Source organism: Nicotiana sylvestris, chromosome 10, assembly GCF_000393655.2.
Source record: "Nicotiana sylvestris chromosome 10, ASM39365v2, whole genome shotgun sequence".
Lineage (NCBI taxonomy): Eukaryota > Viridiplantae > Streptophyta > Magnoliopsida > Solanales > Solanaceae > Nicotiana > Nicotiana sylvestris.
Genome location: NC_091066.1, coordinates 154,146,808 through 154,174,801, shown reverse-complemented (window position 1 = coordinate 154,174,801; position 27,994 = coordinate 154,146,808). Strand labels below are relative to the sequence as shown.

At 34.7% G+C, this 27,994-nt stretch overlaps 2 protein-coding genes and 1 non-coding gene across 6 annotated transcripts; 1 reads left to right on the top strand and 2 right to left on the bottom strand.

The window, feature by feature from the left end:
- Nucleotides 1–2,464: 2,464 nt before the first annotated feature.
- On the bottom strand, nt 2,465–2,538 carry TRNAN-GUU (transfer RNA asparagine (anticodon GUU)). Its single transcript has one exon. It is a non-coding gene; the product is annotated as a tRNA-Asn (tRNA).
- A 1,951-nt stretch (nt 2,539–4,489) lies between these two features.
- Nucleotides 4,490–10,274, bottom strand: LOC104246118 (cell division control protein 48 homolog B). Of its 2 annotated transcripts, XM_009801872.2 has the most exons (12): nt 9,986–10,274; nt 9,849–9,893; nt 9,489–9,544; nt 8,693–8,842; nt 8,434–8,541; nt 7,770–7,869; nt 7,327–7,611; nt 7,082–7,251; nt 6,251–6,379; nt 5,512–5,599; nt 5,326–5,403; nt 4,490–5,176 (listed from the first exon to the last, which is right to left on the bottom strand). In XM_009801872.2, exons 1-12 carry the CDS (start codon nt 10,133–10,135, stop codon nt 4,703–4,705), a joined length of 1,833 nt encoding a protein of 610 aa, XP_009800174.1. In that variant the 5' UTR covers nt 10,136–10,274; the 3' UTR covers nt 4,490–4,702. The 2 variants fall into 2 exon arrangements, with proteins under 2 accessions (XP_009800174.1, XP_009800176.1); XM_009801874.2 differs by lacking the exon at nt 9,489–9,544.
- A 7,025-nt stretch (nt 10,275–17,299) lies between these two features.
- Nucleotides 17,300–23,328, top strand: LOC104246120 (uncharacterized). 3 transcript variants are annotated; one of them, XM_009801875.2, is made up of 14 exons: nt 17,301–17,469; nt 18,218–18,518; nt 18,874–19,064; nt 19,167–19,302; nt 19,847–20,110; nt 20,222–20,328; nt 20,516–20,630; nt 20,759–20,864; nt 21,246–21,339; nt 21,436–21,626; nt 21,746–21,845; nt 21,919–22,035; nt 22,267–22,323; nt 22,910–23,328. In XM_009801875.2, the coding sequence occupies exons 1-14, from the start codon at nt 17,371–17,373 to the stop codon at nt 23,015–23,017; spliced, it is 1,986 nt and encodes a 661-aa protein (XP_009800177.1). In that variant the 5' UTR covers nt 17,301–17,370; the 3' UTR covers nt 23,018–23,328. The 3 variants fall into 3 exon arrangements, 2 of the variants coding, with proteins under 2 accessions (XP_070016823.1, XP_009800177.1); XR_011403190.1 differs by lacking the exon at nt 22,910–23,328 and having other exon boundaries at nt 21,924–22,035; XM_070160722.1 differs by lacking the exons at nt 21,919–22,035; nt 22,267–22,323; nt 22,910–23,328 and having other exon boundaries at nt 17,300–17,469; nt 21,741–21,839.
- The last annotated feature ends 4,666 nt before the right edge of the window (nt 23,329–27,994 follow it).

The following is a 27,994-nucleotide window of genomic DNA, read 5'->3' as shown; positions in this document are numbered from 1 at the left end:
TTTTGACGAAGTTTTCTCACTTGTTGTCAAAATGACTTATATTCGAACAATCTTGAGCTTAGCAACTAGTCTAGATCTTGAAGTGGAATAGTTGGATGTGAAAACTGCATTTCTTCATGGAGATTTGAAAGATAAGATTTATAGGAGAAAAGAGTCGTAGGCTCCAAGTGTGCTACATGAGCATTTTTAATTTCCTTCACTTATTTCCAAACTTTGGCTCCAAGTAAGATCTTTCACCAAAGATCTCTGCCATTGTATAGGAAAAATAGGCATAAGGCTATTGCTAATTTTGCCAACCAATGGGATGGACCCTACAATCTCCCCCTCCAGTCCCATTCACCTGAAGGAAGCAACACCAGAGTTGCTAGTTTGAGTGTATGCCGATAAATTTTTTGTATAGCTCGAACTTGTCTTTTGGTACCACCTTGGTCAGTATATCCAAAGGATTCTCATTTGTATGGATCTTATTGACTTGCATAGATCAATCCTCTATCTTTTTCTAGAATCTAGTGATATCTCACATTGATATGCTTTGTCCTTGCATGATATATGATGTTTTTTCTCAAGTCTATTGCGCTCTGATTGTCGCAATAGACTATATATTCCTTCTGGTGCAATCCAAGTTCTTGAAGAAACAATTTCCGCCATATCATCTCCTTGCCAGCTTCAGTAACGACAATATACTCTGCTTCAGTTGTAGAGAGTGTGACACACTTCTGCAGCTTTGACTGCCATGATATAGCTCCCCCTAAAAATGTGAACAGTATCCAATAGTAGATTTGTGATTATCAAGATCACCTGCCATATCAGCATCCGTGTAGCCCTTCAATATTGGATCAGATCCTCCAAAACACAAGCAATCTCCTACGATACATCTTAGGTTAAGTATCCACTTGGCTGATTCCCAATGTTCTTTTCCTGCATTTTCAAGGAACTTGCTAACAACACCAACTACATGAGCAATATTCGGTCTGGTGCATATCATTGCATCAAGATTCCAACTTCTGAATAATAAGGAACTCTAGCCATGTTCCCTTTCTCCTCCACTGTTGTAGGACACATCTTCTTGCTCAACTTCAGATGACCAGCAAGAGGTGTGCTGACTGGCTTAGCACTTTTTATGTTGAAGCGTTTCAGTACACGTTCAATGTACTTCTTCTGAGATAGCCACAACTTTTTGCTTGTTCGCTCTCGAACTATCTTCATCCCCAATTTTTTTGTGCTAGGCCCAAGCCCTTCATATCAAATTACTTGGACAAATATCCCTTCAACTTTGCAATAAGCTCTTTGTCCTGTCCTACAATCAACATGTCATCCACATATAATAATAGTATAATAAAGTTGTTATCAAAAAATCTTTTGAAATATACACATAGATCATAATAGGTCTTTATGTATGTTTGACTTTTCATGAATGAGTCAAACTTCAAGTACCACTGCCTTGGTGCCTGCTTCAACCATGGTGCAGTCGTATCTTTTAGCTCTGATGTCCATCGTTTTGTAGTTTTCTTTACCAGGAATGACAGAGAAGTGACCGGATTTTTTTTTGGCAAGATATTTGGTTTAATTTTTTGGTATATATCATTTTTATTAATGGACTAGTCAATTTATCCGCGCTTCGCGCGGTCCTTTGAAAGCCAATAAATAGCTGAGATATATCTGTACTTTAATCTATATATGCAAATATATACCTCCAATTAGATCCAAAACACTTCATATTATTAATCCGCAGTTTTTAAAAATAATAATTATTTTCTAGTAAATGATCATCCACTTCAATAAGTTCTATAACAATTGAAAACTTCATGTAACCAAATGAGCATTAAATAATTGAGTTTTAAAAAAATTAAAAAGTAAAAAAGAAAAATCAAAATTTTCAGCTTGTCACGCGCCTAAGAGAAGTGGAATGCTACGTTTTTTGCCATGTCAATTTTTTGTGTTTGATAGACACGTATGTAGTGAGGTTGAAGTATCTAATAGGTACAGACCTCACTTGAGGTAGCTAAGTAACAATATTAAACAAATTTAAGTAGCTGTATATGTATTCCAACAAAAAAACCAAGATAATAGTACTTTTGGTCACTTGTTAAATTTAATTTTGGTATTTGTGGTTTATGGCTCTAACACATTTAACATTCAATTAATTAAACTGTGCGATTTAGTCTCCATTTTAATGGACTATTTTTGAAATTATAACATCCTTAAATATGAAATAATGGTACAAACCTCACATAATACATGGGTACCTAAATGATAGAACAGTTAATAAGACCTCTAAAATTGTGAAATATATAAAAATGCACATTTCGGTTAATTGAATGTGAAATTTGCATACTTAGAATATCACAAAGACTAAAATATTAATTTATCAATATTAAGGGACAAAAAGTGCTATTTACCCCCCCCCCCCACCCCCCCACCCCACCCCAAACAAAAAAAGAAAAGAAAAAAAAAGGAAAGTTGACGCTAGAAGGAGGGGTTGAACCTCCGACCTTGTGGTTAACAGCCACACGCTCTAACCAACTGAGCTATTCCAGCGTTGTTTATCATTTTTGCTTTTCTTATTTTATTCAGTATGTATGTAAGAAAAACAAAATTCACCACGAATTATCAAAACTTTCTTAAATACTTTTAATCGTAAACATTTGTGATTCATAGCTTTACTAGTGCATAATTAATATGCATGTAAATGTTGTATTTAAGGAATTGTTGTTTGAATTTGTACCAAATATTCAATATTTCAATTCTTGTTCTTTAAACTCCGTACTATATTCAATACTAATAAATATCAGTCCTTTTAGGATAAAAAATATTTAGCAAAAAAAAGAAGCAATTAATTGAAATGTGCTCTCAGGACAGTTTATAAAGAAACAAACTATCTATTTAATTGATAATAATGCCATATCAATATGTAAATGCAAGTCAATAATTAAGCAACCTACAAGGAACTAGGCTAATCCTGTTTTTACATTTTCTTATTTATTGGTCTCTATTTTCTTTCTATGTCCGCGTTTTTACATTATATTGTTTATTAGCCACTAGGAAAACAAAAGATCTAGTAACAATTAGACCTAATGATTTTTGCCTTACTGAAATTTAAATTTGAGATCTTATGACTTTCTTTCTACTTTATTGACCACTAGGTGCTAAGTAAATAATCATATTTTGCAAAATGTAATATTGAAATATGACACATATTGCATGGACATAACTATACAACTTCTATCAAAAGTATTGGTAAAAATAGCACGGTATAGCTAGTTTTCGGACTGGTCATTCAAAAATAGCCAGCGTTTATGAAGTCAATGAAAAATAACCACTATTTTGCTGTAACAGAGAACGGTCCAGCATAATATACTGGAGGTCGGTGCACCTGTGTATGAACTCCAGCATACTATGTTGGACCGGTATACTTTGCTGACTCCAGTATAATATACTGGAGACTGGAGCACCGGTGCTCCAAACTCCAGTATATTATATTGGACAATTATACTTGCTGGAACTCCATCATATTATGCTGAAGTTCCGGCATACTTATCCTGGAACTCCAGTATAATATGCTGGGAGTTCAAGCATACTTATGCTGGAACTCCAGTATAATATACTGGCGTATTTTTCGGGTTTTGAACAGTATTTTCGCTCAGATTTATCTTTACATGAAAAGTGGCTAAATTTCAATTACTTTTGAAACTGGGCTATTTTTGAACGACCGGTTGTAAATCTGGCTATTTTTTAATTTCTCCCAAAGTATTGTGGAGGTGAAATTAAGATCATATTACCGAATAGATTTTTCCTTTGAGTTGAAGTACATATGCCTGCCTAATTTGAACAAGATAATGTTTGACAGGAGTTGCTAAAACTGCATACGGCTACCATTTACAGTTTATATCCCATTTCATGCAACACAATTTACTTTGAACTTAAAGGTGGCGTTTGGCCATAAAAAAAAATCACTATTTTTTGGAAAATTTTCACTTTTTTTTTTTAAATTAGTGTTTGGCCATAAAAATTTTAATTTTCATTTGAAGATGAATTTCGAAATTTTTCGGAAATTAAAACACTCCAAAAAACTGTTTTTCAAAATTTTCACTTCAGTCACTCACAAAAATTCAAAAATAACCCAAAATTGTATTCATGTCCGAACACAATTCAAATTTTCAAATACCATTTTCACTTACAAAAAAAAAAGCTCACTTTTTTTCTGGAATTTTACAATTCTTATGACCAAACGCCTACTTAATAGTTGATCAAATTTGACACATTCACCTTCAAAACAAGAAATTCTGGTCTGGGATGGATAATATCAACCAAGAGATATAACTGTTTGTTTATCAAACTGACTCATTATTTCTACCAATTTTCTAAGTTGGTTTTGTTTGCTGACACTGCCTTTCAGTCATAGCAGTTGCAATCACTTCGTACAGGGAAGCTACCAGAGTCGAAACAACGAATGAGAAAACAAAACCAATAATTTCAACACCGAATATGTAAAATACTCTGTTAGTAGGAATATTTGGTAGCTTTCATTTGTTAACTAAGGAACATATGTCCAAAGTACTCGTCAAAATGTTATACACAATCAAAAGCATCAAAACTGTTATCACATACCTGGACTGCCTCAACTTGCCAAAAAATTGTTTTCAAAATTTTGGTAATTTAATCGTGCTGTAATACGCTGGAATTAACAGAACTTAGATCCACGCTATGTACTCCTTAGTTCCCTCGACAATGTTTCAGTAGGCATCAGAAAGTATCTCACACCAATGTACAGTACAACACTAATGATACCGATTGTAACAGGACTGGCCAAAACTAATAAGTTCTTGGTTTGCTTGTCACTCTCTTTGGAGCTGGTTTCAAATGAATCTGCGGACCTCCTAGACGGATTCTTCATAAAGGAAGAATACGAAGCAACCTCTTTTGCGGTAAGTGCTGGCTTTAGCGACCTCTTGACTATTTGGAAGTGTCGATCACACACAACTGTAGCTGATATGTTTTCTCTCAGAGCAACTATTCCAGCTTCTCTGCATAGCCCTTCCAGCTCAGCTCCAGTGAAGAGCTCTGTGTCTTCTGCAATTTGCCTGAGATTAACATCATCACTTAATTTCATATCTCGCGTATGAACACAGAGAATCTCAAATCGAGCTTCCAAATCAGGAGGGGGGACATAAAGAACCTGCAAGAAAAGCAAAGTGAATAAAATGAGCTAATTACTGTTGCTGCTAACCACACTATATGACCCATAGCGAGTAAAAGATCGCCTCTAAAGAGTAACATTCATGTTGAGATGCTAAGTTACAGCAAGACATTCAATAAGTTTCTTACAAGATCAAATCTTCCAGGTCGCATCAGTGCAGCATCAATTGCGTGGGGGCGATTTGTGGCAGCCAAAACAAGAATTCCCTGACAAAGCAATGATTAGAAAACAGAGGAACCACATTCTATACCTGATCCAAACGATCCATTATTTGCATTCAGTACTTAAAACAATGCAATAAATTTACTGCTCACTTTAGTCTGCTCTAAACCATCCATTTCAGTTAGGAGGGTGGATAGAAGTCTCTCTCCAACTGTACTGCTTCCACTTGAACTTCCTCCTCTGCCATTTAAGGATAATTGTATCAGTTTTTTGCATAAATAATGAGAAAGATAAACTTAAACTCGCAGTCAAACTAGATAATAGCTGAGCCCTCTAGGGACATGACCGTAGCAAGTCCTGTACCAACTAAAAGCAATTTGTATCAGTAGGGATTATATGTGACAAAGCACAAGTGTGTGAAGTCCACAAAGATTTGCGAGACAATTACTCCTCACGTTGTCTCTCTCTACATATAAAATCGTACCCACTTCTCTCTTCACTATACGACTCCCAATTCCCCTCTTTTTCTCTGTACCCCTCCTTCCATCTATCTCCATCCGTAACCAGCAACAAGGGCAGTCAAGCATGCGTTTACCAAACCAGAAATCAGAAGAGAGGGAAAGAACCTGATCGCCAAAATTGTGCAATAAACTCTACAATATCCATGTAAACTTGACATGATACAACCAACATCCTAATGAATAAACACGAGATGGTCCAAAACTATGTTGCCCGAATTCTCCAAAAATGCTGCCGCACTTGTGCCTGATTTGGGAGGATCCGACATGCACCCGGCGGCACTTTGGATGAGCCCGAGCAACACAGGTCCAAAATGTTTTAAACCAAACTCATACTCAACTCACAAGACATTGCTAAGCTAAATAAACTTACCTTTTGGTTGCAACTACATCCGCCTCATCAAAGAATATTATACTTGGTGCTGCAAGGCGAGCTCTTCGGAAAGTATTGCGCAGTAAAGCTTCACCCTCACCAACATACATAGAGTACAGCTCTGCACCACTGTTCCATGATTATGAATTTCAGGAAATTGAATGATTAGGACTTGTAATTTTTAGTCAAAACATCGAATATGCGAGATAATAATATATACTTAGTTACTGCGGACAAGCTAATAAAGATGGTTAACATCATAGTAAATAACAATCTGACGCCTTAGGCTCCAAAAGAGGCATAACCAGCATACATTCAAGATTTAGGTGGAGAATACTAAATGGCAGCATTCTAAACTAACTTAACATGTTTTTGGTTTTCCAGAAACTATAAGTTGGAACTTAACATGGTTTTGGGTTTCCATAAACTGTCATATCAGCTGGCAAAGGCTGACGGAGACAAAAATTACTCAGTTGCTTCTAAGCAATGCATAAAATAATTACTAAACAATAAAGATAAACTTCTTATATGCATTCAAAAGAAATGCTTAAATAAGAAAAATAGTTGAAAACAAAGAAGAAAAGATAGAAAGGTAAAAAGCTATGATAAATGCAAGCACTGCAAGTGTATAACCAGCTATTGGATCATTTTGACTTTTATCAGTGCATGCATATGTTTCCTTTTACTAGCGGAAGCATTTATATCTAAAAATCATTATAATGACAGTTATCATTTCTCTGTTATTTGCAGCAAGGGTCAGCAGGAAACAGGGCATCAAACAGCATACTATAATTTAGCCAAGTGCAGAAGAGACCAGAACGGTCAACAGACCTCAAGGAAAAGAATGAAGCTTGGGCAGCATGAGCAGCAGCTTTAGCAAGGGTCGTTTTCGAGCAACCTGGTGGTCCATGAAGAAGGATTCCACGGAAAGGTGATACTCCCAGCCGTTCAAATGTTTCAGAGTGTTTTAAAGGCCATTCAACAGCTTGCTGAAGCCTTTTCTGTTTCAAGATTTTAACACAATATTAGATATTGCAAATATTCAACCAGACCTAATTGTTCGTACGAGGTCATACCTTTATGCCTTTCAACCCTCCAATATCTTCCCAAGAAACATTGGGGATTTCAACAGTAACACCCCTAGTTATACTAGGACCAACCACTGATCTTGCATGCTTCCAATCTTCCATACTAATGCTGTAAGAGCCTTCGTCTAGATTTGAATCAGCGCACTTTCTTACTGCAGACATTGCAGCTTCACGACACAAAGCCTCTAAATCTGCCCCAACATAACCATTACAAGATGCAGCAATGGATCGAAGGTCGACACTCACATCCAATTGAAGCTTTTTTGTATAAAGCTGAAAGATTAGAAATGAAAATCAGCATCTTAAGACCAACTTCATGTAGATCATGCTATAGAAGGGAATTGAGAAACTGTAGATGTCCACAAAGAGTACCCATTCAGGTATCTCCTTAAAATTGTGCAGACTCAAAAATCATATCTTATCCAGCTAACCTTGAGAATATGCAACCGCTCTTCCTCAGTAGGCGTTGTTACTTCAATTTCAGCATCAAAACGTCCCGCCCTTCTTAAAGCTGGATCAATAGAATCTGGCCTGCACACAAAATGTATAGGCATCAGAGTTAATTTGGTTTGGAAGTGTACAACACCATGACACAGAAGTAAGCATAGAATGTCATGACCATTAGAAGGATAACATTAGGGGCTCAGTGGCTCACTGGCTTGCATACATAAAGTAAGCTGGCACTGTAGTTTGCATACATCTTCTTCTAGGATATAACGCGTGAATTTTTTCAATCATTATAAAGAGATTTTGTTTTAGTTTCTTATGAACTCAAAAGAAACAAAAGTAAAAGCAATCACAATTTTCATACATCTCTGAAGAGCGAACAGTATCCTTCACCAAGTGGAGCTATTCCTAGAAATGGTTTCCTTGGAAGGTAATAGCTAAGTTGCAGTTCCTCATTGCAAAATATCATGGCCTACAGCTTGCCCTGCAAGGGCTACTAGGAAAGATCTAATTGATGTTTTTACTTAATAATGACAACAAAAAATTAATCTGTTGATAGCAGACTTACACGGAGACACAGGAAAATGCAATCCACCACAAAAATAAAAAATAAAAAACCAAATAAAGCAAATGTTGCAGAAGCTTTACCTATTGGTTGATGCTACCACCACAACATGTGATACAGATGTTGATGATGATTTAATTGAATCCATCAACATAAAGAGCTGCGAGGCTACACGAATTTCTTGCTCCCTTCTGCAATTCAAGAACTCAAATAAAATGTTAGAAAGAACATTGGTATATATCATCTACTCTACCCCGCCAACATCTTTTCTTTTTACTGTAAAACTATGGTTCAAGCAAGGCCATTGTCGTATGGATGTGGATAAAGAGGTGCAACATGTACCTAGAATCCCGGCGAGGACAAAGAGCATCTATTTCATCTAAAAAGATGACTGATGGCTTGCCTAATTTTGCATGAGATGATGCTTCTGAAAATGCCTCCCGCAAAATCTTCTCGCTTTCACCAGCATGAGCCCTGTGAACTGAATGAGGACTGCAAATACATCCAAAGCAAGAAGGCACAATAAAGTTCAAAACAATGCAAGATTCCCCTTAAAGTTCAATTTCTTCTCTCTTCTTTAAATGTACTTAAAAGTGTGGAGTCACCCACTGTCTCACCATACTGAAATAACCAGCATCAAAAGCTCAACTCTTTCAAAATGCAAACATTCTTTAATTAATTAAATAACATCAAGGACCATAACAATCCTTGAATGCTCAGTGATTCAATTAATGCATATTAGCCAGTTAGATAAGTTTCTGCTAGGCATAGAACTTCTAGTACTTTTTATTGTTGTATAATACGGTGAACTTAATTGGAGCGGCATAGTCAATAAGAATTCATATCGCCTACCCCAATTTGCTTGGGATTGAGGCGTACAACAATAACAACAAACACAGCGTAATCCTATAAGTGGGGTATGGAGAGGATAGTGTGCACGCAGACCTTAACCCTACCTCCAAAAAGGCAGGGATTGAGGCGTAGTTGTTGTTATTTGTCAGACATACATAATAAGGAAACGATAACACCGAACTAATGAAGAAAAAGACCATTACTTTTACTGCACATAAGCAACAAAAAGAAAATACGTTTAGAAGCCCGACAGAGAAAAATAAAGTTGGATGAGAATCAAACACACCTTATTACGATAAAATGGGCGCCACATTCTTGAACAACTGCCCGAACTAAGCTTGTCTACAATTTAACAAAATTACAAAAAGTTGACCAAACAGCTATCTAGAACACAAAAGTCATTTTCCAAATCCAAAGACATGATTTTAACTTAAATCCAAATGTCAATTGTGAAATTGATAACACAGGCATTGGCTCAAACAATTGCCAACTTCGAGATTCAAACACATGATTGTAGCTCAACCAAATGTCAATTTCGAAATTGAGATGTCATGATTTTGGCTCAAAACCAACAAATCAATTTCGCAATTCAAAAAAAGACATGACTTTGTCACATACCCAAATCAAGAAAGCACATGTATAGTACCTTGCCAGTTCCAGGAGGTCCATATAGCAACAATCCTCGTGGCCACTAGAGAAAAAAATAAGCAAAGCAATGAAAGTTGTTAATGAAAGATAATAAGCCGAATATTAAGGAAATACTATTTGGAAAACTTGTAGTACCTTTAGGCCAAGTTTACGAGATTCAGCAGAGTAAAGGAGAGGATAAGTGATGAGTTCTCTGAGAATTCGAAGGGCTTCAGCGTTGCCGGCAATAGCTTCTTCAGCTCTCCACTCACCGCCGTAGCTGATGCTCCCGCTGCTACTTTCCATCTCCACTACGGTGGCAAGAGGTGAAACAGCGGCAGCAAATGGAAGAGCAGAGCTGGTGGTTGGGTTTACAATTTGCCTTTACTTCTTTAACCTTTGTGGAGAAAAAATCGCCCTGCCAGCAATGGCTGCTTTGGTCACCAGAGGAACAGCAGCAGCGTTCAGCGTTTAGGAGAAGAATTTAACCTGAAGGGTAGTTTTGTCTTTTTAATATTTAATATAATATTCGAGAAAATGACAAACTAGGAGCTTATTTGGATTGACTTGTTTTAAGCGCTTTTAAGTCAAAATAGTTTTTAAGTCATTTTGTAATGTTTGGATAAAGTAAAAAAGTGCTTTTAAACACTTATTTTTTAAGCTAAAATGTCAAAAACAAGTTAAAGCGAAAAGTTAGAATTTCTAACTTATGGCTTAAAAATTACTTAAAACAAATCTATCCAAACGGGCTCTAGGTCTCCTATGTTTGGCTAGATTATAAATAGTCCCTTATATATACTTCTGATCTGCATTGGTCCGATAAATTTGTCAAGAGTAAGCACTTTTAATTTTTGTTAAATATTTAAGAAAATATAGTATTGTTATAAAATAAAGACTTTAAAGTAAAGAAATCAAAGACAAGTTAAAAGAGAGATTTATTATTCAACTTTAAATTCATGTACATAATGAATTGAAATCTCCTCTATTTATAGAAGAAGGGGAGCTGATGTGCAAGCTGCTACTGCAAGCAGTTGTGTAAATTGCTGCTGCAAGCTGTTGTGTAAGCTGCTGTGTAAGCTGTTTGTAAGCTGCTACTGCAAGCTAGTGTGTAAGCTTCTTGTAAGTTGTTTGTAAGCTGCTACTGTACCAGATATAAATAATCTTCTGTCGGGGGTAATATTTATCCATAACGGAGTACTGAAAGGATAAGCTCATTGTATCCGGTATGGATAATCTTCTACCGGAGGTAATGTTTGTTCATAACGGAGTATCGAAAGGATAAGCTTATTATACCCGATATGGATAATTTTCTACCGGGGTAATGTTTATCCATAATCGGGTACCGAAGTGATAAGCTTCTTCAGAAGGCTTATTTCCAATAGAGTACTAAATAGATAAACATTTTTACGGCGAAGTCTCATATGGATAAGCTTCTTCAGGAAGCTTATTTACAATAGAGTACTAAATAAACATCCATAATATAATATATACTTATAACACTCCCCATTGGATGTTCATTAAAAGATAATGTGCCTCATTAAAACCTTAGTAGGAAAAATCCCGTGGGAAAAAATCCTAGTGAAGGAAAAAGAGTACACATATTTAGTAATACGCATTGCTAGGTGTCTCATTAAAAACCTTATAAGGAAAACCTCGTGGGAAAAAACCTTAGTACGGAAAAAAGAGTGCATACCGTACTTTACTCCCCTGATGAAAACCTTGTTTCAAATATTTGAGTCTACGCATTCCAATCTTGTATACCATCTTCTCAAAAGTTGAATTTGTAGAGAATATTATCCACTATCGATTTAAATTAATCTCATCAAACCAGGAAGCTGCTACAAGTCATTTCATTGAGTTGCTTGCAATCTGTCTGCATCAGCTGCTTGTAGAAAACTTCAATGGAGTACTAAATGGATAATCTTCTTCAGGAAGATTATCTATATCGGAGTAATAAATGGACATCCACAAAAATATTTTCAAAACACTCCTCCTTGGATGTTCATTATTATGTGCCTCGTTAAAACCTTACTAGGAAAAATCTCATGGGGAAAAAAATCCTAGTCAAGAAAAAAGAGTACACTAATAATATACATTGCAAGCTGCCTCATTAAAAATCTTACCAAGAAAAACCTAGTGGAAAAAAAAACTGAGCAAGGGAAAGAGAGTACAGTGCAGAGACTTGGGTAAATCAGGACCAAGGAGTTCATCATCCTCTTCTGGAGGTAAGAACGTATCCTTAATCCGTGTAGGAGAAGAACTATATCTTGCTAGTAAATTAACAGAAAATGCTATGTCAAGCCTTGTAGCATTAGCAAGATACATTAGTGTACCAATTGCACTGAGATAGGGTAATTCGGGACCAAGGAGTTCATCATCCTCTTCTGGAGGTCGGAACAAACCCTTATCCACTTCAAGTGATCGAACAACCATTGGTGTACTCAATAGGTGCGCTTTGTCCATGTAAAAACGTTTTAAGACCCTTGTTGTATAGGCAGGTTGATGGATAAATATCTCGTATGCTAAATGTTCAATTTGCAGATCAAGACAAAGTTTTGTCTTTCCAAGATATTTCATCGCAAATTCTTTCTTAAGATATTCAATTGCCTTTTGGAGCTTTTCTGGAGTTCCAACTAGATTTATGTCATCAACATAAACAACAAGTATATAAAATTCTGAATACATGGACAAATAACATTATATATGAAACTTTTTTTCAGCAAATATTTACTGAGGCGATCATATCACATACGCCCAGATTGCTTTAAACCGTACAAATATCTTTATAATTTGATCGAGTACATTTTCTGAGACTTTGAATTATATGTTTCGAGCATTTTAAATCATTCATGGATCTTTATATAGATTTAATCAAATGAGTCATATAGGTTATGACTTGCATTTAAATGGCATGACATCTTCAGGTGTCCGGACTACAGGTTCGATCCTCACAATTTTTTACAATATTGTGCACTATATTGTATCAAATATATCGTCGACGATCATTTTGTATCGGTTCGCAAGTGACATAACATGTTGAGATCTCATCACTTTTTTTTTATTTTTAGGTACCTAAACTTCTTCTGGAGTTTCATGAAATGTTATGACGTGGGCTCTTCTAGAGCTTATTTCCTCCTCATTATGATCATTTTGATCATTAGCTCCTTATCATTTTTTAAGGATTGTTACCTTTGGAACCGATTGGTCTACCACGCTTCATGCGTACAGTAAACTCTATCCTTCAGGGACTTTAAATTTAATAGGAGCATTTGCAGTTGAAATATAATATTTAATTTTGGATCAACAAATGCTTCTGGCATTTTACTTGAATTATCTTCTAAGTGAGGATCATATTAATGATAATTCGATTCATATAAAATATTTTTCAGTTGTTTATTCCATCCCTCAAATGTTAGAAAACTAACATATATTCCCAATCTTCTTTGGGAAACATATCTTTGTGCATTGTGGTAGAGAAATTAATCATATACCACACATCAAAAGATAGTAAAAATATTTGGTTTCTGATCCTAAACCAATTGTGAGCGGAGGACTTATCATATATTGTTGGTCTGATGCATACAAGTGTTGCTATATGCAATTTAGAAAATCTTAGACCAACACATGAAACTTTGTTCTCATAAGCAATAGTTTAGTCATTAATATGAGGTATTCAATGCTAAACCGGCTTGGATATAAACCAGCATTATCAAGATGAACTGTCTTGATTTCATAATCTGAAAATTTTGCTCTTAGTTGAGAAAAACAATTTCAAATGTCAAACTGCAGGTTGACAATGAACACACACGTAACCATCTTATATATGCATCTATAAGTGGTTCACATGATAGGTGAATGGGCCCATATTCACCTTTTATATATTCCAAAATTCAGGGGTCTTAGTCCCAACTTTAGCCGGTATAACCAATTTATAATGAGAACAAGCAGCATAAGAGAATTCTTGAAGAATCTTCTAGTTCTTCAGTATATGCTTATCAAAATTCTCAAATAGCTCATTTAAAAATGGCAAATGAAAACTTCAAGTTTATCATGGCATGTGCTATCTCTTAATAAACTTCTGGTTTACTATGACGTAAACTTTTGCATTTAGTAAACTTTTGATTTACTGTGACTGCTTTTGCATTAGTAAACGTCTGGTTTACTCTGATACACGGTATAGTAGAAAATTGAAGAATAAGGTGGGTAACTTCTCACATACATATTATTTTACCACCTATGATTGTGAAAACATAAAGGTTTTCAGTCTGCCAATCATTTGTAGTCTCAATATGATAGTCATTTGTATTAGTAAACTTCAAGTTTACTACAACATATGTTTTGACCATAATCATATAATATGAATGACATATTTCTACATAAACTCTTAGAGAGCCTTCATTTATTATCCATAATTTAATATTTATCAGACACTACCGGTGTCATGTGTCTTCTAGACAAACAGTTAGTTGTTCAGGAGTTATTGATATATTTGTACTATCAAATATTACTCAAAAACTTTTGGTATCATGAGAGAAAATCATAATAAAATGAACATCATAAAGACAATTCTAAATTTATAAATGTAAGAAATTAAGAATTTCAGTATTTTTATCACCAACTTTGTGACAAATGTCCCTTCAAAGAGAAACGCCATTAACATCTGAATATTTGATGTCAAAGTGGCAACCACATAATCATTACATCCTTTAAGGAAAGATACATGAGTTGTTATTTTCTTTGGGGTACTCGATAACTAACCATAACATATTAATATGGTTGTAGTACAAAGCATTCTACAAGAATGATTTTTCCTTAGAATGATATTTAATAAAATTATTTATGATATTTTACGTACAACTGGTACCTGCGACAATTATCTTTATGCCACAAAAATAAAATTTATATCCTTTGTTATTCTACCTCTTCAGGAGGTGAGTTGTGGTATTTCTTCATTCACTCTAAATATGTTTCAAAAATAACTTTGAATAGCTTATTATTTTGTTTAAGCACAGAAATGCACAATTTCATAATATTTTCCTGCTTCGGGAGAAAATTTCAATTGTGTTACTTTTTCGGGAGCAAATTTAAAATACGAAATATTGAGTATATATTCCCTCAATCATATTACCTCTTCTGGAGGTGAATTGTAATATATTCACATCAAAAACGCGTTCGTATTTACGAGCTTTATTAATATTGTCACATTTACTTCAGGAATTGACTAATATTTATCAAAAGTTCTCATCCTTCAGGGAACAGAACATAATTATTTGAACATGCATTAATCACACCAAATTGTGTGGCGGCTTAGAAACTCTTTTAAGATATTGCTGCTTCAGGAGCAAATCAAGGCATGCAAGTAATGCAGAGAATTTTTTTTCTAACTTATCTTCAATTGTAACCATAGAAAGCCTAAATTATCACTTCTGGTGGTTATAGGCATATACCACTTCTGGTGGTTAACAAAATTTAGTTACAATGAGATATACAAAACATAATCACTTCTGATAGTTATATATTTCTTGCAAACTCTGTTGGAGTTTAAGTGGATCTAATAATGTTATCCACTTTATAATCCTTTACTATGATAATTAGGATGAAGGAAATAAATACCAAAATATGTAATGTATACGTATCATATAACCAAACAAGCGATGATAAAGATATTAAACCAAATATAAGCAAAAGACTCAAATTACTTCACACAAAATTGGCCACTCCAGACGTAAGTGATATCCACATCTCTACCGCCAAGAAGAAAAGCTCACCACCTCAAGGATATAATCTGTCTTATGATGCTCGGAATGAACAAGATCTACCACGGATGTAAGAGCGTCGCCATACATTGGAGATGAACGCTGAAATAGAAATTAAATTTGAAGTAAGTGCTCAAAATGGCAGAGTCTCGTGCTGATAACGTGTTATAAAATAAAGACTTTAAAGTAAAGAAATCGAAGACACATATATATAGAGAGAGAGATATTTATTATTCAACTTCAAATTCATGTACAGAATGAATTGAAATCTCCTCTATTTATAGAAGAAATGAAGCTGTTGTGTAAGTTGCTACTGCAAGTTGTTGTGTAAGTTGCTACTGCAAGCTGCTACTGTATCAAATATAAATAATTTTTTGCCGGGGGTAATATTTATCCATAACAGAGTATCAAAAGGATAAACTCATTGTACTCGGTATGAATAATCTTCTACCGGAGATAATGTTTATCCATAACAGAATATCGAAAGGATAAGCTTATTATACCCGATATGGATAATCTTCTACCGGGGTAATGTTTATCCATAATCGGATACCGAAGTGATAAGCTTTTTCAGGAGACTTATTTCCAATAGAGTACTTAATAGATAAACATTTTTACGGCGGAGTCCCATATGGATAAGCTTCTTCAGGAAGCTTATTTACAACGGAGTACTAAATGAACATTCATAATATAATATATATTTGTAACAAGTATAAGATTTAACACGAACAATTAATTTTCTTAATGAAAAATACCAGAAAAGTCCTTTTAAATTTGAAAAATTACAGCACAAAAAACTACTCTAACTATAAAAAGTAAACCAAAAATAGCAGAAATTGCAAAAAACCGTACCTTCAAATTTGAGACACCATTAACCCTTTTTTCAGAGTTCCTGCTATATTTATAGCTTGTTTGGATAGTTGTTATTTGTTGTATTGTATTGTACTGTTATTTTAAATACAATATTTTTTTTATCGTTACTTAAATTTTATTGTATTATATCATTAAATTTATTGTTACGTAACAACGAAAAGTGTAACTTTATGAAATTACGAATTTGGTGTGGTGGTGTCATTTCCTTACTTTTTTCTCTCATCTTGCCCTTCCTTTATTATTCACTAATCATATTTTATCTCTTAACCTACTTTTGTAATACTTTTACTCCATATCCTATTTTTCTTTTAGTAATGTTGTAAGTTTATTCTTTATGTGGCTGGAACGTGACATCACGAAATGACGCAAATAGTACAATCTATCCAAACGTTGTATTTATCAAGCAATACAATACAATACAACACAGTAAAAAATACTATACATTATAAAACGTAATGTAACAACCATCCAAACAAGCTGTTAGAGGCTTTAAATACTTGAAAAAAATAAGAAATGCCCATTTTCTTCAAACTTAAAAAACCAAAAAGATCGAGTGTTTTTTTAGGGATCTTTACACAAATAGTCAGTCATATTCACTATTTATATTTTCTTGTTATATGCACAAATTATACATTAATTATATATAACTATCTACTTATAATACATAAATTATGTAGATATTACACTTTCAACGACTATTTTAGTTTAAGCGATTGGGTGGATGACTATTGCGTTAATTGTAATTTTTAAGGGACTAATTTAAACTTACCCAAACATAATGGACAATTTTGTCATTTTTCTCGCTAATATTCATTTAATTTTTTTGATATTTCATAAACCTTTCTTCCTTCCGAGACCTCCCTGTATTTCCAGTGGGTTTAGGGTTTAGTTAAGCTGCAGAAAAAGAGAGAGATGTGTGGTATAGCAGTGATTGTGTGTGGAATTAGGATAATTTTATCATCAACTCTCAACCGCAATTTCATCTCCCCACTACCTCTACTGGAACAGCAGGTATATTTTATACTCGTACTGAATTAACCATTCATGTAGTAACAACAAAACTGCATCCTTATTAGTCCTGTACTTTACTTCTGATTTCACATTCATAACTCCTTTCTTTATCGTTTTAGATGAACCCCTTTTGCTACAACATCTGAATTATGTAAATTAAAAAAAAAAGCACTAAATGAGCTGTCTTTGTATCTTTAATGGTAAAGTATTTGTGAAGTATAAAAAATTCTCTTTGATTGATCTGAGATGAACCCATTTTTCTACAACACAGAAATGTAGAAAAAACAGCATAAAAACTGTCTTTAAGGGAAATTTAAAATACTAGCTTTGAACTAAAAAGATTTGAAAGAAAAGAGCTACCTTTGAACCTTAATGAGGAAAGAATGATGTGCAGTTTCTAAAGTTGTTATCTTTATCAAATCACTCTTTCCGTAGATGAACCCCTTTTTCTTATAACATCTAAATTAAGTAGAAGATCAGCAACTTGTATGGTTTTTCTTTAAAATCTTTTTGATTGATATGCCCATTTTTATACAGCTTTCAAATTTAGCAAAAGCAGCATAAAAACTGGCTGCAAACTAAAAGGAAAAAACTTAAAAAGCTTGCGTTGATAAATGAGTATTAACAGAAAAGAGCTACCTTTTCCCCTTTAATGAGGAAGGATTGATTTGAAATTTCTAAAGTTGTAATCTTTTTCAATTTCAAGAGAGATCTTGAAAAGGCTAACTATGTTTTATATTGTCATTAGACTTTGTTTTCAGTGGATGACATAAAAGCTACGTTAAGAAGAAGGGGTCCAGATAGTTTAGGATGCAAGAAAGTTTTACTTCGTTCTGGGTTCTCATCTTTGTGTGGCGGGGAGCAAGATGTTTTTGCCTTTGTGGAGGATGAAGATTCCAGTGAGGGAGAGGCTTGTCCTATGGGTGGTGGTGGTGGTAAAGAATTCACCGGAGAGTTGCAATTTGTTGGTGCTACGTTGCAGCTTAGAGGCGTAAATCCTATTGTTCAACCATTGCTGGACGTGTCAGGGAACATCCTTGTTTATAACGGTAATACCACGGCGTCTAAGCCTTTACCAACATAATAGACTGAAGCATATCTTGGATTTTTTTGGTTCTTGACTTTCTTATGCTTGATTTTTTTTTTCCAACTTAATTGATGCTTAACCTTGGAGAGTCAAAGAATGTACACAATTATGAGTTTTTGTTTCTCTGCACTTTCAAGTAAATGACCAGATGCAGATTCTGCAATATTTGTGTTCTTGTTTGCAAAAACAATTCTGATTTTTTGCTTTTCTAAGTCAAGTTGCTTCTTTCAGCATTTTTTCTGTTTTATATATCTTCATTTCTGTCAAAGTTAATTATTTTATTGACTATTGTTTGTTCTTCTGTGATTACTCTTTAGGTGAAATATTTGGAGGAATCCAAATGAGTAGTGACAGCAATGACACTGAAATTCTTATGCAACATCTAGGACAATGTTGTTCTCGTATTTCCTCTCCACATAATGAAAATCATACTTCTGGAGAACGGCGAAGTTCTGTTCCAGAACTTCTTTCCAGAATCAAGGGACCGTGGGCTTTGATCTATTGGCAGGTAACTTTTGGTGGTAAGTTTCTACTGGCTTATTTCAGCAGGAGAGGCTGAACCATTTTTAGACAAATGCTTCTCTGACGCTCCGCTTACTCTTTGATATAGAGTAGTTCAAAAACGTTATGGTTTGGTCGAGATGCGCTTGGAAGGCGAAGCCTTCTTGTCCACTGGCCAACGAAGGAGGACCCTCGGTTTCTGCTGTCTTCTGTATCACCACTTGCCTCTGTAAATGAAAGTTCTGGTAACACTTCTTCAACATCTTGCTCACTTACTGATTTCTTTTAGCATAACAAGGATTTTTGGAGAAACTTCAACTTATTTTAAAGCAGAACATTAACGAACCAGTTGCCATTATGTTTTGAACAACTATATTAAATTATCAATAGTTATGATTGAGCACGTGCCATGTACAGCCAAGAACATTTAACTATCAAACATATTGTTTTGAGATGAGCTTTCTGGTAAATTAGCCATCCTCTCTGTTTGTGAAGTTTGTTGCTTCATAATTTTTATTATTGAAAATCAGCACTCTCAATACAAAATTGTTCCTTTTGAGTTTTCAAGCTCTCTTTTGGTTGGATAAATTAGTCGATGCTGGACGAAAGTCGATATTGCTTGTTCGTTTATAATTTAATACTTTAAAAATAGAAATATCATTGTGAAAATTATGTCATTGTCTCCTATCCGCAAGGACAAAAACGAAATTTGGCGCAGTTATATCTCCTCTATTTTTCCTCTGTGAATGAGTTCAATCTTTTAACACATGGAACACTTTGATTTTGCAGAATTTGCAGATGGGTGCGGAATAGCCAAAATAGACTTCTGGGAAGAACTTCCATGTGGTGTATACAGTTTGTCTATTGGTACTTCAGGAACAGATGAAGATTTAGTTGGTGAAGTTTTGAAGCATGACTGGACAGATCCAAAGCTTAAGGAGTTAATCACTTGGGAGAGAACTTCTATCCAACCAAAACCCGAGGACTTGCTTGCTTCCCACCAAAAGGTTCATAGCAGGAAAGAGGACTCGCCTTTAATGGAATCTAAGTTAGGTCAATATCACATAGTAATGCTGTTAATACCATTCATTACATGTTTGGTGGATGTAGTAATTGTGATTAAACATGCTGTAATAATCTAACTTGAGTGCAATTTTCTTCCAGTTATTACAGCTTCTACAGACTGCCTACTTACATCACCGCCACAAAGGGTAATGATGGCTTTACAAGAGTCAATAATGCGACGCACTGCATTAAATACAATCTACCAGGTCTGAAACTGATTAACTTTTGTTTTCTATTTCCGCCCACTGGTTAGAACTAATGCTTTATCTTCCCTCCCCCCCCCCACCCACACACACACACACCCACACACAAAAAAAAAATGGAACAGCAAAAGCATAAGCTGCTATATTAGCTTACCTTTCTGAATTGACATAATTCTTGGGTAATGTCTAGGCCACTTCAGTCGACTACACAACTAAATGCAATGCTCCGGTAGCTGTGCTCTTTTCTGGTGGAATAGACTCTATGATACTTGCAGCATTACTAGATAAGTGCATGGATGCCAAATGTGAGTGTTTCTAATATCTGTGATATCCGTCTTGCTTGAGTAAGAATAGAACATTCTTTATGTTTCTTTCCTGTTTATTTTACCTCTCTAGAATCTAATCCTGGTCTATCTTGGTGTTATACTTGTAGACGAAATTGATCTGCTTAATGTAAGCTTTGACGGTCCATGTGCTCCTGATCGAATCTCTGCTAGGGCAGGTCTAAAGGAACTTCAAAAAATTGCCCCATCAAGAAGGTATTCATTCCCATTCTTGCTTTTATATGTACCACTAGCAACTGGAGTTCTTCGTGATAAATAAGCAAGATGATACACTTATATGTTTGAATATGCATGCTGATAATGCCCTGAATGATGAATAAAACAAAATATGAGCCTGAATTTAAATGCAAGCATAGCTCTTGCCAAGAATAATTGGGCATTGAAGAATGACAATTTAAAAAACTGGTCCTACTCAATGTACCTTCTTTAGACACAAAGATAATAGGTTGCTCATGTGAAAGCAAAACACTTTTATACAATGCAACTTGGCTTTGAGTGTCTACCATTTTGTTTCTCTCCATTTTCTGTAATTTTTCTTTCTATTTGAGGTTTGTTCATCATAAAACTGAGTTGCAGATGGAAACTTGTAGAGATTGATGCTGATCTGCTGAAGCTGACCTCTGAAACGAAGCATGTCATGTCGCTAATAAATCCTTCAAGTACCTACATGGTATATTTTCAATCAATACCTATATGTATATGCATCTGTTAACTTTTCATGTTGAATCGCGGTCAATTTGCTCAAATATTTCTTTCCTTGCTTCAGGATCTGAATATTGGTATAGCTTTGTGGTTGGCTGCTAGTGGAGACGGTCTGTTGCAAGATGAGTCATGCAAGGATGATACCTGTGACCGTGTCAAGTACAAATCTGCAGCTCGGATTCTCCTAGTTGGTTCTGGTGCAGATGAACAATGTGCTGGATATGGTCGGCATAGGACAAAATATAGAAATGGAAGGTGAAGTCCTCCTGTATATGAACAAGTTGCTTTGATAGATCTGAAAGCTTAAATGGTAATTGCTCACGTTCTAATGTGTGCTCCTTCGTCCTGTTCATTTGGTGCTCTATCTAGATCAGCTGGTTAGGTCTGAATGATGAAATGAGACTAGATATGCAGAGGATTTGGAAGAGAAACCTAGGGAGAGATGACAGGTGTATTGCTGACAATGGCAAGGAGGTACTTGAACTGCTTAAATGGCGTACTTTCTTATATTATAGTTATGTCTGATCTTATTTTCTATTTTTGCCAGGCCAGGTTTCCATTCTTAGATGAGGATGTCATCAGGATTTTGCTAGATATTCCGTTGTGGGAGATCGCTGACCTTGATCAACCAATTGGTATTGGTGACAAGAAAATCTTGAGAGAGGTTAGATTCACCTTTGAATTTATCTTAGAGCGGGTTTTGAAATTATATTAACGAAGGATGTCGTGATCCTTTCTTTATATCTGTACTTGGTGGCTACCTTAAACAGAAACCTAATTCTTACTTTATTCTCCTCCAATTGCATTTCGTGCACTCTGCCGAAGTGTCTCTTCATCACGTAGGTTTGTTCTCGCCCTGTCTGTAATCTCACACTTTTATCTATTTCTGTTGAAGGTTGCACATTTACTTGGTTTATCTGAAGCAGCCGCTCTGCCAAAAAGAGCAATCCAGGTATGTATGTTTTGCTCTTCATCTGTCGCCGAGTCAATATTCTCTTATCCATGACTGAGTAACAATAAAATATCTTAATTGAGGAGTTTGGTTTCCACCTTTTTAATGTAGTGAGTGATTGTGCATAGTACAGCGTTTCTTGTTTTTGATCCTTTCTTGTGCATGCATGTTCTCTGGCAGCAATTTTAAAACCTATAAAGAATAATTGGTAATATGGATAAAAGTTGATTGTGATATGTTTTCAATCATATAAGGTATTACAATCCTTACTACAAAATTAATAACCAGTTAGTTGTACCAATAGATCTCCTTTCCCCTCATCCTCAGCACTAGGGTTGTTAGGGAGTAATTTATGAGGTTTTCCTTAAAAATATAATAACTTTCTGTAATGCAAGAACCAAATGACACTCTTCTTGTCATACTGTTGATATCCATTTTACCAAATAGAGTTTACGTTCATAATCAACTTAAGCTTTGCAATTTTAGGAACCACTTGTTGCTTGTCCTTCATTGGCCGTAGAGTTCCATTGTTGAATTTTTTTATCATGGCAAGTTCACTCAACTATGTTTTAAACATTATCTTCAGTTTGGTTCAAGAATTGCAAGAGAATCAAATCGGAAGAATTTTGGAAGCAATCGTGCAGCCAATCAGGCATCTGCCGGAAGTGTAACAATATATGGAAATAACTCATAATCCCATATGTACACGTACCATATAAATCATGCCACAGTTTGTTTGCTGGAGCCTTTATCAACTCCATTTGGCTACTTTAAGCTAGGGGATGAGACCATAATTAAGGTGGGCGACAAACTGGCGAAGGATGTATGTGTATCGGCTCCAACATTCAGCTGGTGCCATAATATTATTAGAGGTCGTTTGGTAGAGTGCATAACACAAAATAATGCTTGCATTAGTTTTGTGTATTAGTAATATCTTGTTTGGTACACTTTTTCAACCTATGTATAGCTAATACAAGCATTAGTTATACATCCTATTTGATATTATCCTGTGTATAGCTAATGCATAGCAAAACCATGGTATTAGTAATACCAAGGCTATCAATGCATGCATTAGTATGTCTAAAGACCAAATTGTCCTTAAAGTCCCTTAAAATTAAAGAATATAGAGGGCATTTTTGTAAACAACTAATTTTTTTAAAAATTATGCAATGCATTTTAGTTTTTAATACACTACACCAAACAATGTATAAAAAATAATCTCTGCATAACTAATGCTTGCATTACTAGTACACCATATTCAGCATTATTCTTATACACTTTACCAAACAACTAAGAGTGATGATTGATCCCTCATATTATTTGGTAGTCGAGAATGTAGATATTATCACTTGTCTTGTGTGTTCGCTTTGGTAAGACGCCGATCCAAGAGGATGACCCTCCAATTTCTCTTTTGCTCTACTTTTTTTTTTTGGTGGAAAAGACTGAAACCAATGATTATCCTTTGGAAGGTTTAATTTTATACTTTGGAGGAAAGATATAGAAACTCTCTTGGCTTTTTTGCAAATGATCAATATTGTTCTTACTAGGTTTTGCTCTGTCTTTTAACCTATGTTGCACGGACTCTCCAAAATGTAGCCGTACTCGTGTTGGATCCTTCAAAAATGTACTACTTTTGAAGGATCCAACACGTATCCGACCACATTTTCGGAGAGTCCGAGCAACATAACTTTACTGTCTATAGGCTCCATTTATGTGAAGCAACCTACATCCAATATCTGCACTTAGTAAGCACACTTTGGGACAAGTGCACATAGTATTTGTGCTATTTAGAGATTACCTAGTATTTGTTTTCTTGTAAAGCTTAGTAATTATAACAAGTGTTTAACATCTAAACTACCTAATGTTTCAAGATTAACAAAACTAAACATGTTTTCCCAACAAGAACCCTTCTCGACAAGCAAACAAAAGATAAAAAAGAGTAATTTTTATCAAAAAGAATCCATCAACCTTGTTATGGAGTAGAAAGAGTAGCTCACTCATGTACAGTGTTTCGAGCTAAAGCTATTGAGTTTGGAATTAATTGGCTCGATATATAACGTTCGAGCCAAAGCTATTGAGTTCAGAATTAATTGGCTCGATATATGTATATATCTCCCTGAAATATCAAATACAGAGAATTAAAGAGCTCTCAACTTGAGACTCTTCTGTCTTCCTTTCCAACCGCTGAACTAGAATTAGTGACCCACACTGTCACACATAGGTAGTATCTCTTTCTAAGGAAATTATTTGGTTATTAGCTCTCAATTATTTTAGATAAATATTAAATTTGTGCCCCAATGCCAAATACCAAAGAATTGACACTTTTATGACAATTGTTGGACATACTTAGGGGCATTTGCATCTATACCCGCTTTTTGTGTCACGTTTTAACTTGTGCTCGCTTTGCAAAAAAAATTGCAAGCGTACCCGCTTTTTCGCATAACTTCAGCATACGGGGCTGAAGTAACAAGGCAATCGCGCAAAACTTCAGCGTTCTAGTAGCCGGGCCTGAAGTTTAGCTCTAGAGCTGAAGTTTTTGTTTTGTAACTGTCGAACTTCAGCTCTAGAGCTGAAGTTTTTGTTTGTAACTGACGAAGTTTTTGTTTGTAAACTTCAGCTCTAGAGCTGAAGTTTTTGTTTTTTAACTATCGAACTTCAGCTCTAGAGCTGAAATTTTTTGTTTGTAACTGGGGAACTTCAACTCTAAAGCTGAAGTTTTTGTTTTTTTAACTTGGGAACTTCAGCTCTAGAGCTGAAGTTTTTGTTTTTTTAATTGGCGAAGAGCTGAAGTTCCAAGACTGCAACTGCATAGATGTAACTCAACAGTGTTATCCATGAGTGCGTGGAAGATAAGAAATGACTGGACAAGAAAATATACAACACTATTAGCATGGGAAAACGTTTGGTATCCAAAATTTGTTGGGGGTTTCAATATTATTGCTCTGATTGGATGGGCATCGACTTCTTTTTCATTCGTCAATGTTGCTTTTTGTTAATAAACTGGTTCAGACCAACCAAGGCAACAATGTTACCACAAGGTACATCCTCATCAGTTTCCTGCTTCTTACTCATCCAGATAAGAGTTCACACTGACGAAGAAAACAAGTTACACTAGAAAAGCAGCACGAGAAGCCTAGATTTCTGGCACTTTTGTACAGAGATGTATTAGTGGTTTTAACTATAGTCAAACTTATACATAGTCGTAACAGATTTCTTGCAGAAAAGGGAGAAGGAGAAGTTTGAGAAAGAAGAGGCGGATATAACTTTGAGGAGGAGAAGGAGAATGAGGAGGAGAAAGGGAGCTGAAGTTGTTTAAAAAGTGGGTACAAGTTAAAAGTTTAAAAAAAAATGGGTATAGGTTAAATGGGGGCGACCAAATAGGGCGCCCCGTGTAATTTTTACTAGTTATCATGCCGTGTCAATTTTGGAAGATTGATCAAATGGTCCTTTATCCCATTTCTGGCCTGTTTGGTCGAGCCTTTAAAATTTGCTTATTTTAAAAAATATTTTTGTAAAAAATGTTCTTCGAAAAGAAAAAAAAAATACTTAAGGGGACTAAGTAATAATTTGATGCAATTTTGGGATTGTTACGATTTATATTAAAGATTAGTAGCCTGTTTGGTCAAGCTTCTAAAGTTAGCTTATTTTGAGAAGTGTTTGGTGAGTAAAACCAATTTTGGCATGATAAATATTCTTTAGGAAATAATAAAAAGTAGACGAAGATAACTTCTTGTCTTAAAATATAACTACAACATCTCCTTTCCTATTCTATTCTTGAAATCAGACGTTATAGATATTTTGGTAGAGAAAAAAATCAATTTATCCTAGAATATTTTTTATACTAGGAAGGCCACTTTTCTTTGCTAAACCTTAAACTTGATGGCTTAAACGCCTGAATTTTCCTCCTATATATAGCTTAAGAATCTTTATTAGTCTCTTCAATCTAACTTATTATGTTATTTTCATTCTTCAACTTCCCACCATTACTGTAATGTACAGTGGCGAAGCCAGAATTTTAAGCTTATGGATTCGGGATTTTAATCGTTTTAAGTTATTGGGTTCTAAATTAATAATTTATACATATCCGATAAAAAATTTAAAACAAGTACAAGGTTCGAACAAAAGCTATTGGGTTCGGCCGAACTCGCTTTCGATACTCTAGCTCCGCCCCTGGTAATGTATCGGGAATGACAAACATGAATTAAGGAAAAATGAGTACTCCCTCCGATCCAAAATAAGTGATTTTTTGGTTGTTTTTACACATATTAAGAAAGTGACCTTTTAACATTAATTAGCAATGAAATTGACCATATTAACTTTTACTATCTCTACACATAAAAACTCCTAACACATACTCCAACATTAATTACTCCAAGGGCAATGTAGGAAAAAATAATTAATTAATTCTTGAAATTTGGAAAAATTACATATTTTGGACCACAAAAAAAAGCCAAAAAATCACTTATTTTGAACCGGAGAGAGTATGGAATAAGGATTTTTATTAATCAAATGGCTAATAGAACTGATTACAATATCGATTCAAGCTATTTCTCCATGTCTTAAAATAAGTGATTACAAAAAATCACTTATTTCTCCATGTTGTAACAGAATTTACCTGATTTTTGCATGCCTTGCTTCACTCTAGGTTCTTCTAATTATTGATTATTGCTTGAGTGGGCTGACGAAGCTATTTACATGGGCCTCTTCCCTCTCTTATTATTTCGGCCCATTCCCATTCTTATTACTAAAGCCCAATATGATACAACCAATAGTCTTCTCTAATATATACAATTAATTAATTAATTACCCGCATATAAAGTTGGTTTAGGGCTGACAAGCCTGCAACACATTATGTTAATCGTATGATTTAAATATATTTTTCATAATTTATTGTACTATTTTAGTAGATTTATAAATTAGAGAATTTGGTGTAATGAAATAAATTTTAGTTTAATGTTCATAATTTTCGACTATAATTAATTAATATATATTCTTCCTTTATTATATCTCTTAACAAGAAATAAATTTTAGTTTAATGTAAACATCATGCACTTATAATTTTTTGCTTAAATAAATTCTACTCCTATTTTGTAATAGGGTGATTTGTACAAATAGGATATTTAGGTACCACTCTTGATTTGTTTACCTTACTTGGCCCATGGGTAGATAATTTAGTTTAACAAGTGTTGTCCCTTGCTTGCCTCATAGGCGACACTTTTGACTTTGATACTAAAGGTTTGCCCATGAGGCAAGGGGAATTAAATTATTAAGACCATCCATTTTCAAGGTCATTAGATATAATTTTCTATTTGTAATATATCCCATATTAAAAAGGGATCATTAGTTCATTACACAAACAATTGAATGAATTCACTATTTTTTCTAGCCGATATACATAAATTATATACGATTATAGAGAAATTATATATGGATTATACATATATTATATCCTGACCCCAATTTTTTACCTTAGGATGTCGTGATGACACTTAGTCTCTAAGACTACGTAAGCCTAACATAGATTGAAAATTAACGAAAATAACAGCTTGGATATCAATTTAAAATGCCAAACTATCATAATGGAACTCAAACAGTACACACTGTCAAATAACTCCCAAAACCTAGTGGAATTGAGTCATAAGCTCTACAGAGGATGCACTAATAATATCTA